The 16,106-nt window shown below is 44.0% G+C and overlaps 2 protein-coding genes across 3 annotated transcripts in view; one reads left to right on the top strand and one right to left on the bottom strand.

Moving 5' to 3' along the window:
• Positions 1–100: 100 nt before the first annotated feature.
• Positions 101–997, top strand: LOC143209093 (mediator of RNA polymerase II transcription subunit 22). The gene is made up of 2 exons (XM_076424335.1): positions 101–310; positions 535–997. The coding sequence occupies exons 1-2, from the start codon at positions 208–210 to the stop codon at positions 852–854; spliced, it is 423 nt and encodes a 140-aa protein (XP_076280450.1). The 5' UTR covers positions 101–207; the 3' UTR covers positions 855–997.
• Positions 998–2,336: 1,339 nt separating this feature from the next.
• Bif (protein phosphatase 1-binding protein bifocal) overlaps positions 2,337–16,106 on the bottom strand; it is a 37,675-nt gene continuing 23,905 nt past the window's right edge. The window contains exons 3-4 of one of the 2 annotated variants that reach the window (XM_076424119.1): positions 4,290–4,461; positions 2,337–3,809 (exon numbers count right to left, since the gene is read on the bottom strand). In XM_076424119.1, the coding sequence (XP_076280234.1) occupies positions 3,565–3,809; positions 4,290–4,461 (417 nt within the window). In that variant the 3' untranslated portion in view covers positions 2,337–3,564. The other variant, XM_076424127.1, reaches the window with a different exon arrangement.

Here is a 16,106-nt window from a genome sequence, read left to right as displayed (position 1 = left end):
TCTCCAGTATACACCCACCAATTGTTTTAGCCCTAGAATAACAATTTCATTGAATATTTAACCAATTTAACTATCCACGGTCACCTGTCAATAACGCCATTGGTACTGTCAGTTCTGTCTTGAACCAATCCAGACAACATGGTCGGTGTTTTCGTTGCGTGACTGATCCTCGTTCATGAGAGAAGGATAATTATTTTTGTGTAAATCATGGCGGCTCAGCGAGCTTTGCCGCAAAGCAAGGAAGCATTGTTGAAATCGTACACAACCAGATTAAAGGACGATGTGAAGTCTATGCTGGAAAATTTTGAAGGTAAGTTTCCTAACCTTAACTTCTGCTTTTCTATTGATATCTGAAATAATTGTATATCTTTTCACATAAAAACAACGTCAAACAGTAAAACTTATGTTTCTCGCATATCTTGCACTAATTTTATTCAAACTATTATTGTATTTCGAGTACCGGTAGCGAACAAAACATAACCTATACAAGTATAGATATGCATATGTATATATAGCTTTTTCTCTTGTTTTCAGAGATTATAAAGTTAGCCAAAGGCGAGAGCGACTCGCAGTTATCACGTATGACGCAATGCGAGCAGGATACTTATGAAATGCACGTCAGAGCAGCGAACATTGTGCGCGCCGGAGAATCTCTGATGAAGCTGGTCTCCGATATAAAACAGTATTTGATACTCAACGATTTCCCCTCTGTGAACGAAGCCATAGGACAGAACAGCAAACTGTTCAGAACGAAACAAGCAGAGTGCGATCAGAAACTGGCATCCTTACGGGACGACATGGCTGCAGATCTATATGATTTAGAGGAGGAATATTACACGTCGATATACAAATGACACAAGCTCTGCGAGCAGAGCGATTTGCCCACCGCCCGGACCATACCTTGTCTACAATGTGATTTATTTGCTCGGTAAACTGTATATATTTATTTAAATAAATAAGAATAATTTTGATATTACATTCCGCCGTGTTTGTTAGTTGGGTGCTTGACGAGACTTGGTAGTTCTCTCTCGGGCGTATAATTGTATAATTGATTTTATTACTTGAATACCTTGTAACACACAGACGATACATCACACAATACTTCTAAACTGGTAAGTATACTCAATAAGGTAATGTGGGATTCAAGCTTCAGATAATCGTAACGATAATCATAGGAGTAATAATAATGAGAATAATTATAACGTTAAAGCATAATACTAAATCTTCTCTCTCTGGATCCTCGGCTTGAACGACGATGCCATTCCATACTCTGTACAGCAATAATTTACAAAAATAATTATACGGAGTCCCCTCGACCGGAGCAGCGGAGATTACATCGGCGAGTTTCATCAGATCGACCGATTAAAATATCGGGTAATTGTTTAACGAATACAAAAGGACGCGACGCTTTGAACCCGACGCGAGCCGCGCGCGCTAGCGTAATCTCGTTTGCTCCGCTCTTACCAGTACATATTTGCAGTGATTGAAAACTGAGCGCGCTGTCGACACGGTACTGTTTTCCACGAATGAATTCGGAAACGATTGTGTACGTCTAGGAAGGAAAACAAACAAACGAAATAACAAAAAAATATCACAGTGGAAAATGCAACGCTGTGACACAGACCCATCAAGCATCGATCTAACGCGGGTTAGCGGCATGTTTTCTCCGTAGCGTCGCGTGAGTCCTCGGCAGTTGTGGCGAGACGCTCCGGAGCAGCGGAGGCTGTTTCGTTTTCTACTCCGATTGGCTGGCGGATCTCTGCTGCCTCGCGATTCGTTCTATCGCGAGGCGGTGGGGGTAGGAACGCGACGCTATGGGAGAAAAACGCTGCGAACCGATGGCGATGTCGCGTCGCGCGACACGCATGTGGTAGCCGGAATAATTAGCATCTAAATACAGCGACGGAAAATGGAACACAGTTGTTTCCTCGGCGTATAGACGCACCTGTGGTTATCATCGTATCGCGCGTCTCTCTATTCCTTGAATCAGTCCGCGATCACGCGATTAAACTCTAATTAAAACCACCACACCCGCCGCAATCATACCAGACGAACAATCGGACGCGATCCTCCGAAATTTCGACGTGTGTTACTTGTTCCCGGAACGCAATTACACGGACAACGAGTAGAAACAAAGAGTTACAACGTAGAACAGAGATCGGCCCCCGGAGTGATTTGAATTTTACTGTTTGAGCCTCGGGGACCGGTAATAATTTAGTATGTACAAAATTGGATTCCCTTAAAATTAACCGTCGACGAATACGGGATTCTTTTCTCTTCCGAAAGAAAACTCTCTTCGAAAATGACGTGTTCGTAACATTATCATTATCATCGACGTGTGTGTTGCGTGTTTAGTTTTTTTTTTGTTTGGTCCTCGTCGAAATGGTAAGAAACAATAAAGCGAATCGAACGAAACACGATCGTTACACGGCGTATCGTATAAATGTATTATCTACACTGAGGTATATGAACGAACTGTTGAGCATTCGTGTGAGAAAAATCTTAGTATGGTTTACACAGCATACCCTCAGTATAAATAACGAATTCTCTTTTGGAATTTACAATTGTTACACGTTATCCCTGGACAGAAACATTTGTTTTTTTTCGCTTATCGTACACATACAGTTAAGTATACTTAAGTAGACTTACGTTCTACTTTGGCAAAAACTTTTACAAATCTAGACTCGAGTGTGTTCCCCTTCTACCCATCTCGCGAACAAACTTCAGTTTTACTTCTCCTCTATCATTTTTTTCGGTTTTGTGTGATTCCCTAAAAAATCTTCGCATAAAATTCTGGCCCTCGACTGGCAGCTCGAACTCGTGTAAATAACGGCTTAGGATTAAAGTAATCTCAAAAAGGTTACAAAAAAGCGTTCAGTTCCATTGTCGACGTCTCTCCTCCGCGTTCACTATAAAATGTGCCAAAAAGGTGATATGAATTACCTCTACGTATTTTATCATTACGCGCGACTGTGTTTCCCTCTTTTCTCGCGATCATCCGCCCTAATATAAACGTTCACCGATCACTGGGCTCTCCGTGTAAAGTGCTTAGCAATAGGGACAAGATACGAAAGAAAGAAAAGAAAAAAGAAAGATAGAAAATAACGAAAAGCACTGACGCAATCTTGGCAGTTTCGATTACTCGTTAATTAGGAAAGTCTGTTCACTGTTCGTTATCGTAATAATACAAAGTAAATGCATATACTTGGAATGATACTGTTAATCCTCTCCTCGCTCGATCGCCCAAACAAAACACGCGGCGCTTTTCGTTCTCGCGCCCTTAAGGGGAGCAGAAACGACTTAATCATACGGGTGAGCATTGGTCACTTTCGAGTTTCGGCGGTCTATCGGTGGAAGGCTCGTTCTCGCGGAAAACAAACGACGGTAAAATACTTTTGCGATTAGTCTTTTCGGTTCACGGAACTCTTCGGGACTCCTGAGGCGCGCCCTTATGGAGGGGACGGGCGGTTTTGAGCTTCTCGCGGGCCTCTCTCGGTCGTAAGCGTGTTCCCCTGTGGTCCTCGACGATTGTTCGAGGTACCTGGTGGTTCTTCAAGGTCCTATTTAGTATAGGAGATCACCGGTGGTCTCGGAGCCCCAGGCGCCCGCGTCTTGCGCCGGTTTCAGATAGTCGACCTCGCTGATGTCGTTCTCGGGCTGACACTGCTCCGTCGATGGCGTCGTCGTCGACGTCGACATCAAGGTTAGCACCGGCGTCGATGACACTGCCCTTGTCACACCCAGCTCGAAACCCTCCGACGCCAAATCCACCTTGCTAGGCGTGTAACTCGCTAGGCCACCGCCACCACCTGCAGGGACAACAAGCACTAGCTTTCAGCACGCTACATTAGCTGGCTCGACAGTGAAACACACAGGACAGAGGACAAAGCGTCAGCGACGAGAAACAGGTGGGATCGAAAGCTGGGATCTAGGGGAGCTAGATTAGCGACTCATTTTCGGAGGCCTCGGTGTTCAATAGACATTGGAACTGGCCACACCGCTTCACGCGAGATAGAGCGCCGTTCGCGTTAGGGGCTTCTGCAAAAATCCGAAACAGGGCCACAGTGGTGTTATAATTGTGCAATTTCAGCTTCGTTCGGTTTGTTTATACGAAATTTCGATTTCCACAAGCCGATCTACTGTCTATAATAAATAATGTGTAATCATGTATAATGTAAATAATGAATTAAAAGAACTATGATTTTTAATCATAACGATTTGATCGTGTATCAAATGGAAACCGCGCGATGGTTATCAGCTACCGCGACAAGAGAGGCGATTGAAATTACCGAGAAGGGTCGGCATGGATGTCGTCGAATTGGTCGAGGACGTTTTATTGCTGATCGGCGCAGATTGCTCGACGGAAGTTTCGCCATCCACGCTGCTCTCACCCTCGAGCATCGACGCCTCGCTGGGATATTCAAAAGTGCGGGTCGCCGTGTCATCGAATTGTATTCGGTGCTGAAACAGAAACAAGAAACGTACTTGTTAATTTCCTTATTAATTTATAATGTTAAATCCTAATCTTACATTTTTTGAGGAAGTTAAAACTAAATATTAGCGCTGTAATGTCTCGCACGCTTAGAAAAAAATTAATAATGTAGGGAGGATAGTATATGTTACTTCGGAAAGAAGAAGATCTGCTAGGAAAAGATCTAGGAGATCTACATACGCGGCGTCCATCGACATACATATGTATACGTGTTTCGCAATCAAAGGTCTAGATGACAAAGCACGATTTAAATGACAAAGTAGCAAATGTTTTTCCGCCCACTTCTCGCCGGATTGCGTGCCACTGTCGAAAGACACGGTGAAAGGGTTAATCATCGATCTCCCGAGAAGAAACAAACGAGGAGATGTCGCGTGACACGGTTGTCTCGTTTGTCGGAAGAAAAAATCTCTGGCGGTGGAGATGCGGCGCGGACGACGAAGCAGGTTCCCGCGGCACGCGACCATTGTTGAGGAGACAGTTACACGGCGGAAGAAGCCACGTATGTGTTCTCTCCACGGTGTATCGCGCAACACGCGCAGCCAGCTACAAAATAAGACACGGGAAGAACAAACAACGGCAGCCGGCGAGCAGCAGCCTGGAATAACAGTAACCCGTCACACTTGGTGCTTTTTCGACTGCCAGAGCTAGGACATCGCCTCCTGGTTCGCTCCTTGTCGGCGAGCACGATCAAAAGAGAAAGCAATTCTTTTTCTAGAGAGCTGCTGCTTCGCTGCTGCTACCCGACGTTTGCTGTTCCGAGGGCATCCGCCGAGAACCATCGATGCAATCAGAGATTTCCACGCGAAACGATCCTTGGTTCCTCGGTCTTCGAAGAACAGACCTCATAGATTCAAGACCTAAGAAAACTAAGCTTCTGTTGCAGGTCTTCATCGAGGTGTCTAGACCCACTAGATTAAAAATCAGCAACAATTCGGAAGAGAAAAGAAGTTCAACAGAAATCAATTTTACTTTGATCTGTGATCAACTCCTTAGTTCAAACGCCTAGAATTGATCTATGTATAAAATCCAATCAAGGGAAACTGTTGATTCCATCACCGATCATCAGATTACGGATCTTTACATGTCCTCGATTATTTCTGGAATAAAAGACTGCAGGTAATCGCCGCCAGACTGCATCTCTTTACGCGAAAGGACAACGTTTGAAATGCAAGAAATAGAAGTGAAACAAGAGATTATTTCATTGCTCGATGTTTCCTGGTCACGTCTAACATAAATGCATAAAATCTGCATTCTAGTGGTCTGAAGCAATCGGAACATGAACAATTGCAATAAAGTAGCTAGATGACTGAATCAAGTTCGAAGCGAATCGATTCCTGCTCGTGACTAATGATCTGAAGAATCGGTGACGACCCAGCCAGCCGGGTGGGTCTGTGTAAACTGTTGAAATGCCGAAGGTACGTATGCAACGGTGTTGCAGCACGAGCCTCCCTGCCATGGAAGTATAATTAAGACGGCGTATCGTTGCATCATCGAAAGAAGCTTGGTGGAACAGCTGGATTCCGAATGGACGTCAAAGTACGCGTTTATTTCGTTCGGAACTTGCGCGCATCTTCCTCGGTCGGCGCAGCGTAGAAAACGCAACAATTATTATTCTATTAGCCTCTCGCCGTGATAATTAGCCGGGGAGAAATATTTCGTATATGAATTAGTCGAACGCCTGGCTCGGACGGCGTGGTTCTGCTCGTAGGCTTCGGGGCTTTCGTCTGGCTAACAGTACCGGTAATTATTTCAACTACGCGTCGACTACTCGCTTCGGTGAATTATATGTGTTCAGCTCCGTCCTCCTCGGAGCCGAGAAACTGTTCCGGTGTAACGAAAACGGTGACACGGCCACGTGAATCTGCTCGGACGTACACGGAGCCTGAACTTTTGCAGAAAAAAATCGTCACGGTCAATCGTCCGACCGTTCCACTTTCCTCGTAGATCGTCCCATAAATCTCGATCGACGAACAGTCCCGGTTCGACGGGTCCGCTGGTATCCGAAGAATCATATTTTAATTCGTCATGACAGGGCCATTTTTCAGTTGTTGGCCATTCGAGGCCAGCACTCTTAAGTTAATTACTGAGTGGATGTCATACTGCAATAATATTACATGTGTTTAACGTGTTAATAGAAGTGTGCGAGTATAGATACGTTCTTTTATTTGTTGCGCCCTGAATGATAGAAATGGTCAAATAAATGTGGACTGGGCAGAACGAAACAGCAAATTTGATAAAGCCGCAAAGAGTTAAACGTTGTTATTAGTAATATACTATTTTCTAAAGCTAGAAGTGAGGAATTGGATGACCATTGTGTTCCTTTAAATAAAAATAGTCTAATAGAAGAAAACAAATAAAGTTCAAAACGTGAGCCAGTCAAGGATTTCAAATAGCTGTATAAAGTGTATTCCAGAGGTTTTTGTAGAACTCTATGAGCTGACGTTGATGGGATATTGGAGCAAAACGAGACTGGTCGCTGGTTCGAAGAATCCTAGAGAAGGTGCGAGAAGAAAGGCTTTCTTCCCAGTGCGAAAACGTCCGCGAAAATGGCAACTGTCCGCGAATGTCCGCCGGCGAGTATCAAGATGGAAAGTTGCCGGGCGACAAAGCACCGAGCGTGTGCGAAAACGAGCTACGAGTGTCAAATCGTTCCCCGAGAGCCGAGATGCATGGAAACCATCGAGACCCTCTCTCTCATTGGTCGACGGTTATATTGATTTTCAGGAAGAAAACGGCGAACCGGACTACCCTCAAAAGAGGGTAAAGCCTTTTGTGTCGCGTGTACGAGCGCTCTCTCTGCCGTAAAATCAACTTGGAATGTCAAAGCCGAGCCGGAGTTTCCGCGTTAAGTTTACACGCGTTCGCTAATAAACGTTTACGAGCGAGACTTTGCTGAACAAGCGAGGCGTTCCGCGAGTTTCGAAACGATGCTTCTCGACCGGTCGATCGATTTCGATGGCTAAACGATCCTTTTGAACCATCATTCACACAGAAAACTGATGCAATATCTTTTCCGCGCAATGTTTTCTAGAAATGTTGGCAAGAATTCAATTTTAAAACAATTTCGGTTACTGCAACAGATTTTTTGTGTGTGAATCAGTGCATCGAATGCAGCTTGAACTTTTTAAATATGTTTGTTGGTTACTGAGATACGAGCCCTTAAAGTTGAAATTTCTAATTGATGAGGTTTAGGTTTAGGTTAATTTTTTAAAACATATTTTTGAAGGCACTTCTTCTAGACACGTTAATCTTTTTATTATTATTGTTGGTGTGTATCGAACACAAATTAATTTATTTCCCCAGCAATTACTAAGATGGCGCCACGCCGAGTCGAGCTAAACTTGAGAGTCGATGGATTGAGACGTTCTCCTACAACAATTAATTCAAAAAGATCGTCGGACGGGTTCAGCGTTCCACTCAGCTCGTTCAAACGGCGCGGAAACAGGGGGAACGTGAATTCCACAGCAACCCAACGTTGTCCCATTCTGCTTTGCATCTTTACGATCGATAAAAAAACGCGTCGTTTCGTTCGAGCTTCGTTCGTAGCTTCTCCGAGAGTCGCCTCGTACCGGCTTCATGATTTTTCATCGCCGATATCCGGTCCGGTCTGCAACGAGCAAAGCGAAAAACGTCGACATTGTCGCGGCCGGTCCGTTACTTTCGACCACAGCCAACGAAACAATGAGCCTGTTATCGTCCCGCGAGAAAGGAAACAGTTTATCGCCGCGGACACAATAGAACGAGGAAGCTAAACGGAATTTTCAGCGTTGTATGCATCACGCGGTTAGAATGCGGTCGTACGTTGTCCGCCAAAGCAATACTCGGTTAAAAAATATATCAAAAATAACTCTTTTCAACACGCAATATCGTGTTGAGGGAAGAGTACATCGTTTACCGTGAAACGAATCACAGTTTCCAAACGGTTAGCATAAAGTTGAGCAGCATCAGCGCTTGGGGGATGCGTCCTGGGGGACCGTTCATTGTCAAGCTCGTTTTCCCTAAGTTCTTCGCCCTTCTTCTTCGAGAACACTCCCCCTAAGTGGATGAGAGAATCAGGAAACTTTCACCGACTATGATGCCACGCATTTTTCACCGTCCGTGGTGCTTGAATACGATTTTCACCGCTGAGGTAACTCTGGAGATGTTGAGCTACTTGTCTAAGCTTGGAAAAGTTCATTTGATGTGTTCTTTTTGGGATATATTAGGTTGTTAAGTATGAAACTTGACAAATAAAACAGAAATTTGACCTGATAATTGCGTTACCAAGCTGGAGACTATTTTTAAGGGTCAGTCTTGTTTAACTAGTCTATTACAGATCTTTATGTAAAATAAAAATTGTCCTCCTTAATTGCGACAAACTGGAGCAAACTAGAAATTGATTTCCTCTCTTAATAGACTTAATAGGTTGAGATGAACGCAATAGTTTACAATGTTTTTACCGTTTTCTGTTCCTCTTATTCATTTTCGTCATAAATGCATAAAATCCGCAGTCTAGTAATCACACGTCTCGCCGACGTTTTACATTTCGATGAGCTACGATTCCGCGAGTATCCGCAATGTCTGTGGAAGCTTATGATCGGACAGACGCGTTGTGGGAAAGATCACGTCGGATCACGACAGGGTTAAACGACCGTCAGGGATTTTCGAATCGATGTGTACACCGGGCGATCGATGATCATCTCCAAGGACGAGGAAGTCGATATTCTGGTCTGCATGATTTAGTTACGGTATCCCCGGCGAAGCAATTAAAGCGGTCTTTTCCGAAGATTACACGGCCGTTCGTCGATCGGACGGATCGCATGCATTCAATTATACACCGTTAGCCTACGAATACGCTTCGCGGCAGCAAATTGCCCGCGTCCAGCCGTGTTTACATATTTCTTCATTTGCATACGAGCCGCGTGCATCGATCTATTCAACAACGGCGTGCAACGGGCTCGCTGCTTCGCAGAACCGATTATTCCTTTCGCATTCACGGACCAACGCGGACTTGTATACCACGTGTGCCGTTCTTCCTCTCGAAAATCCTTGTGGAAAGTGTACAACGTCAATGAACGTTCGGAAGAGTCTCGTTCTTACTCTTGAAGATGTGATTTGTTCCGCGAACTTCGAATAAATGAATGTTCAAAGGGTTTTGACGTACCGAAAAATTGGTGGGAACGTTCGAAGCGCCCGCGTCGACACAAATGAAACACCCTGTACATCGCAGTTTTCGATAAAAGGCTAACGGTTCCTCCAGCGCGCAATTACTCGCTGATTTTTCCGTGACGATGTAAAATTAGAAATTCAAATTGATCTTCTGCCTGGTCTATCGAGCAGCCACTGAAGAAAATCGTCGGTGAACGAGCTAGAATTCGCTCTCCCTCTCTCTCTCTCTCTTTTTTTCAGTCTCTCTCATTCTCTCTGATCCGCAATCGCGTCGAGACGCAGCCAACAGCTCGTGTTACAATCAAGACGGAGAATTGCGGGCAATTTTCCCGGGAATGGAGCGATTTCGCAATTATTGCGAGAGAGGTGACGGCACCTGCCGGGTCGACGACCACGATGGTCGTGCAAAACGACGAAAAAAAGAGACCATGCAGAATGTCGATTATTCTTCTTCAAGTGCAAGGTTTCGCGCTTGCGAGAAACGTCCGCGAGGGGACCTTTCACCTGTCGGAATCCAGGCGAAAGTGAGCGAAACGATTATGGGTTGAACTATAAGTTTTATTGCACCCTTTGAACTCGAATCGAGGCTCTAAAGAGCCTGCGGAAATTGCCGTGTCGAATTACCCGATGCAATTTTCACGTCATTAACGCGCTGAGTGACGTTCGGTAGATTGCGGACTTGATGTGTTTGGTATGAATGGGCGAAATACTAAACACTGGAAACATAACGTCTGACAATGAAAGTTTATTATTAAATAAATGTATAGAACACGGTGACATGGCGTTGCTAACGCAGCGAAATTACCAAGAACAAACGAATCGCGTTATCGCCGTCCAACATCGCCTGCAAACGAAATCCTCAAATTCTCGACCTATTTCCTAACAAAGACATGCGACGCAGAAGTCGATGATCAAGGAATCGCTGACGACTGTCAACAAATCCGCGGGCAGACCGCCTCGCTGGCGAATTCAGCGAATAAAGCGGGAGAGTCATCGCGTCATCCCGACGATTATTTAGAAGGAAACCGCGAGCGGTGTTGACTCGCCAGTCATTTATGCAACCGGACCGGCTCTGTCGTCATTTCTGTGTCTTATCATGGTTTCTGCGAATCTTCGCGAAATTATTCCGCAACGGAACACAGTTTCGCGACGCTGCGATAACGCGACCAGCGATAAAATAATATTTACCTTTGGTTCCCCGAAATTTCACCCGTTACGAGCCAACGGGGCAAACATTATGTTTCCTGCTGTCAGTCGATTCGCATTATCGAATTCTGTACTGTGCTTCTCCTCCTGTCCCTCTCTTTGCGTACTTCACGGTTTGATTTAGCAAACAGATATAAAACTTTATGCCTGTGTTCATAAAATGGAATTGTTTGCACTCGGTGTCTACCGGCAATTCGAACGTGTTTGTTCAGAAAATGATGGCTGGATTTATTATTATTTATGGCAACGACTGTGGGTGAGATCTGGAACGGTTGAAATGATAGAGAAATTTAAGGATATATTGTTAAAAGAAATAAAAAAAAATAACGCTATAATACAACATCCTGTTGATAAACCAGCAGTTGCCAACACGGCGGAATTTATAAACAAACCGGCAACTGCACCTGTGTTGCCCAACGTTGTGCGAACTGCATATTTCCAACGTTTCTGCCCAGTGGTTGCACAGCAAAGCGCATCATAATCACAACAACAATAATGAGAAGAGAAAAACCTCTCCCTCTCGAGTTTCACGGAGTTTTATCAATTTTCTAAAGCAATTAATCTCTATGTGTACGAGATAGCATAGTGGTTTACTGGATCGAGAACGGGTCAGCCGTATTGAATCGCGATCTCGAGTGATCGATGCCGCAATCGAAGATCCAGCGCGATCAGTGTCCGCCCGTTGTAAAACTCCGGAGACCGTAGCCTTGAAGCGAGGCGAGCCGCGCGCGTTCGCGATTGTCCTTATTATCAGATGTTACGCGTAATATCTCTCCCGTAATGTCTTTACACCGGCTCGCCTCTCATTAGCTTTCACGGAACGCTATTATTAGAGAACCGGCGAGCACGGATTTGCCAGCTCTTGCGGAAACGTTGCCGAGCTACCAGCCGATTCTGGAGATCGTCTTCGATCGGAGATCGAATAGAATACTCCCATAAAAAGATAAGGAAAAATAAAGCGAGGTACAGTGGGTGTACAAAGTATTCGTACACCCTTTAAAAACTAATAACTTTTTTATAATTGTACCAAACAACCTGATTTTTTATAATCAATTGGAAGCATTGATTTACTCAATGATATTCACAAAAGATTTTCCAAAAATTATCATTTACAAGGTTACATGCAAAAGTAAACAAGGCATTTCTTTAAACTTTTTTATTCGGGCCTTTAATAAAAATTTAGAACATATGTTTTGTAGGTCTATGTTAGTTATACACATGCTGAAAATTTCATCGAAATCGGTTGACGCAGGAAAAAACGACACGCATCGAAAGATGTACGATTCTGTGGATTTTAAGTAGAACCCGATCGAAAGTCGTGTAAAACTACGATTTTTACCATTTTTAACCGCTTGTAGCTCGTGTGTATGTTAATCGATTTCGATGAAATTTTCAGCATGTGTATAACTGACATAGATCTACAAAACATATATTTTAAACTGAAGTTTTAAAAAATACCTTTTTCATTTTTGCATGTAACCTTGTAAATTATAATTTTTGGAAAATCGTTGTCGCATATCATTTCGTAAAAAGTTGTTTGGTACAATTATAAAAAAGTTATTAGTTCTTAAAATGTGTACAAAACTGTCGAGACTTTACTGAACCGCAAAAGTTGCCAATAAATTGGCCTCTTCCTTCAAAAGCAAGTAGGACAATGATAACAGAATTTCTTACAGAGTGAACTTACGCACTCATTATTCTCTTATCGTTAACAAATGTAAATTTATCAGAAACACAGAAATTACTACTCGCTAATGAGACAGGGTTACAGATTAAACGTGGCCGGCGAAGAGTTAATGTGACAATGATTTAAACAAACACGCAAGTGCAATTACAAATGATTTTGTCGAGACAAATTAACAGAAGCGTATCTCAGTTTGTCAAAGCAAGTTGATTGTGCTTGCTTTTACACCGAGGCAGGACTTTCATGCGACAAACAACCAAAGAGACAATTGTAGAAAATTGTAGCGACCAGCGGTGACGTAATCAAGGCTACAGTGGTCGAAATTTCGAGCTACTTGTCGCTAATTGTGAACCGATTGGCCAATGAAGCTCGCGTGTCGGCTCGCCTAGGAAAATCGTAGAACAAAGAAAACGCTCGTGCGAAATTCACTGACCCTGTTCTAGCTGGAACATTTCAGAGGAGATTTCTCTCCTGAAATCGAAGAGGAACAATAACGCGGGAAACGCGTTACGCACGCGCAAAACCAACACCGATCGACGAGGTCTGTCTCTTCTTGCCTCTCTTCGAGTACTTGTTTACTCGCTGTCAAGGCCTTGGCGACTTCATCCTCGGTAGACCTCTAACGATCCTGTTGGCGGTCGTTAGGGCCGTATCGCGCAGATAACGTCCCATCGACGCGTGGATTTATTCCCCAATAAAGGAACCGAGATCGCCACGATACCAAACCACACGACGATCTAACTACCCCTCGAGAACGACGGCTAGATAAACTCCATTCGATTGCGAGAAAAACGGTCTCGCAGGTGGTAAACATATATAATGGACCTGTCTCTGGGCTACTCGTAAAAGACAGTAGTTAAATATAAACCAGTGCTTCGAGTTAATTTACAATTTCCAGTCAATTAGTACCACTGGTAACGCTGTACATATTTTTATTTTCTCAGATCTGAACCGTAATCTTGTTACGTCAATTGATCCAATCAATTAATACTGCATCTTCAGCTGGGTCGAATCAATCACCCGACCAGATTACAAGTGGAATGTATTTTCTCGTTTCTCAATGTTCGGCGGCTCTAATCGAAGGTAGAAGATAATTGGAAGTGTAGGCAATTTTAGAATGTATTCGTGATGGAACTTTTTAACGTTTGATGGCTTAAATTAGAGGTGGTAGAACGCACTTTTTTATAGGGCTACTTTGGTTAAAGAGTACTGAAGAGTTTATATTAAAAAATCGAAGTATTCCAACCACCAACTTGGTCAAAGTTGACCCGATTTCGAGATGATTCTTGGAGTCAATTTTAGAAAATGTTCTCGATGGAATTTTTTTTAATGGTGGTAAATGCAAGATATTAAATCAGCAGTTGCGCTCGGGCCGGTATTAATTCCTGCCGCGAGCGAGAAGACGATGCTCACGCGTCGAAAGTTTGAAAGTTCGAGGGGTTTCGGTGCCGCGACGAATCGGAAAATCGAGAATGTTTGTTCGCGAGGCTGTCGACCCATTTCCACGGAGGTCCATCTCTCTCTTCCTCTCTTCTGGGAATCGATACGCTGCGGGAAAAGGCTCGCGACGCGTTTAGTCGAACGTGCGGTTAAGTAACCGTGGCGCGTCGAGCAATTTGTACGATTTTTCCGACGGGATGCAAACGGGGTTTCGCAAGCGACTACGTTCCGAAGCGCACGCGTAATTTTTCACAGTTAGAATTCCTCCGGTCTGTTCAATAAAATGAAAATATGGCGTAGAAGCGATCGAGGCCGAGAGCTGTTTCCAAGCGAGCGTATACATACACACATACACGCATGAATACATAGGCACACGGAAACTCGTACTTTCGCGCGCCGGAGATAAACTTTACGCGATACTTACTTTTATGGCTTACGCCTGGCGCGTTCGGGACGTTTGCTTTCGGTCAACGCCGGTTTAGGGTAAACGCATTTCCACAGCCAACTGCGAAACTGTTCTCAAGGTGTCTCGCAACGATGACGAGTGTCTCTCGTCGCTTTTGGCGTCCGCGAACCCAAGTTTCGCGAGCGGAACTGTGTCGCCAGCGAGCGAACTGTGAATGACTGGCTGTTTGCTTTGGCTCTGTAATTGCTTTTGTAAGTCGCTTTCCACGGCCGGGGAAAAAGGTTCGCATTCCTCGAAAACCGAGCACATGCTCGACTGTGAACTAGTCATTAAAATTCTTCGTCGTAAAACAATGTAGAATACGCGTATTTGAAACCCGCCTTCTCTATCCCTTATTTCGCGTGCGGCTTTCATGGTAACTGTAATGTCTTTACCATTTAATAATTATACCATATTGTCCATATGACAAAATTTCGTTGTCATTCGTACAACGTTTATATAATGACAACATTCGTTATAGTAGAAGTCTCTGCGAGATCTAGGATAATAGTGGAAGGGATGTTCGTTTTTTTTTCCTTAGATCGAGCATTTACTGTATCACACTTCCTAATATCAATTGTGCGATTTAATACGTCGAATTAATTTCGCCTTCTCTGTTCGAGTTCCAACAATTTCAATTTCGCGGCAGGCGACGAGAATCGAACTTGTACACGAAAAAAGTTTCTCGCCTGTTTTCCAAGGATTTTCCATCGGGAATTCGATTCGACGATAACTCGAGTCAAGAAATTCCACGTCGTCGTCGTTGTCCAATGGTTCCGAGAGCATTTCTATCGATCCGGACACGGTCGACGAACGCCACGGCGTAAATCGTGGGGGAAAATAACGACAGATCGGATCGAACAATCGATCGAGGAGATATCGGTTTTCTCGGGCCCGGTCTCCGGAAGATCGATCGCCGGACAATAACCGCGGCGACACGCTTGCCCCCGCTTCCGCAACGAGAGGCATTCCTCGCGAGCACAGTTTTCTCCGGGATATATCGGGCCGAGGGAACTTTCGAATATGCAAATTCCATCGTTTTACCGGTTTCGATTCTTCATACGCTCTCGTTGCGTAACGTTATTAAAGGTTAGGGTTTGCCCGGCTAATTGCCCGATGAAAATTGAAACAAACAATGCTCCGCGGAATTGCTCAATCATCGGCGACCTGGGGACACGGAGTTTCTTCGATTTCAAGTTGCGTAACGAGGCTTTTCATGTAACTACGCTATTGAAGGGATCATTTCGGTCTACATTGTTTCCGGGTTTCCGTCGACGATTTTGCTAGCTTTGCGATAACGTTGGAGTTATTGGAGTCACTATTTTTTCGATACTGCACCATTGAAGCCATTGTTAAAATTTTGCAACGTTGCAGGTACATCTCGATACCCTTCATTGAAAAAATAAAATAAAATAAAAATAGATACCATGAATCAATTATAAAATTCGAGTGAATGATTCAATTTTTCGAGAAAGACAGTATGTTCAAGGTATCCTGAACTGTTAGGCAAGCGATGAACTGCTATGCTAATAAATGAATAAAAATAAAGTAACTCTCACGGCTCGTAATTGAATCATAAAACAGGGGATTAGCGTGTGCCGGTAAAAGCGACTTTCCGCTCCACTCAACAGGGAAAATCGGATCGTTATCCTGTACATGAGAGAGCGATCGAAAAAGCTTCGCGTCGCGTT

Source organism: Lasioglossum baleicum, chromosome 1 (assembly GCF_051020765.1).
Source record: "Lasioglossum baleicum chromosome 1, iyLasBale1, whole genome shotgun sequence".
Lineage (NCBI taxonomy): Eukaryota > Metazoa > Arthropoda > Insecta > Hymenoptera > Halictidae > Lasioglossum > Lasioglossum baleicum.
Note: the sequence above shows the minus strand (reverse complement) of the source record. Positions and strands in the feature narration are given on the sequence as shown.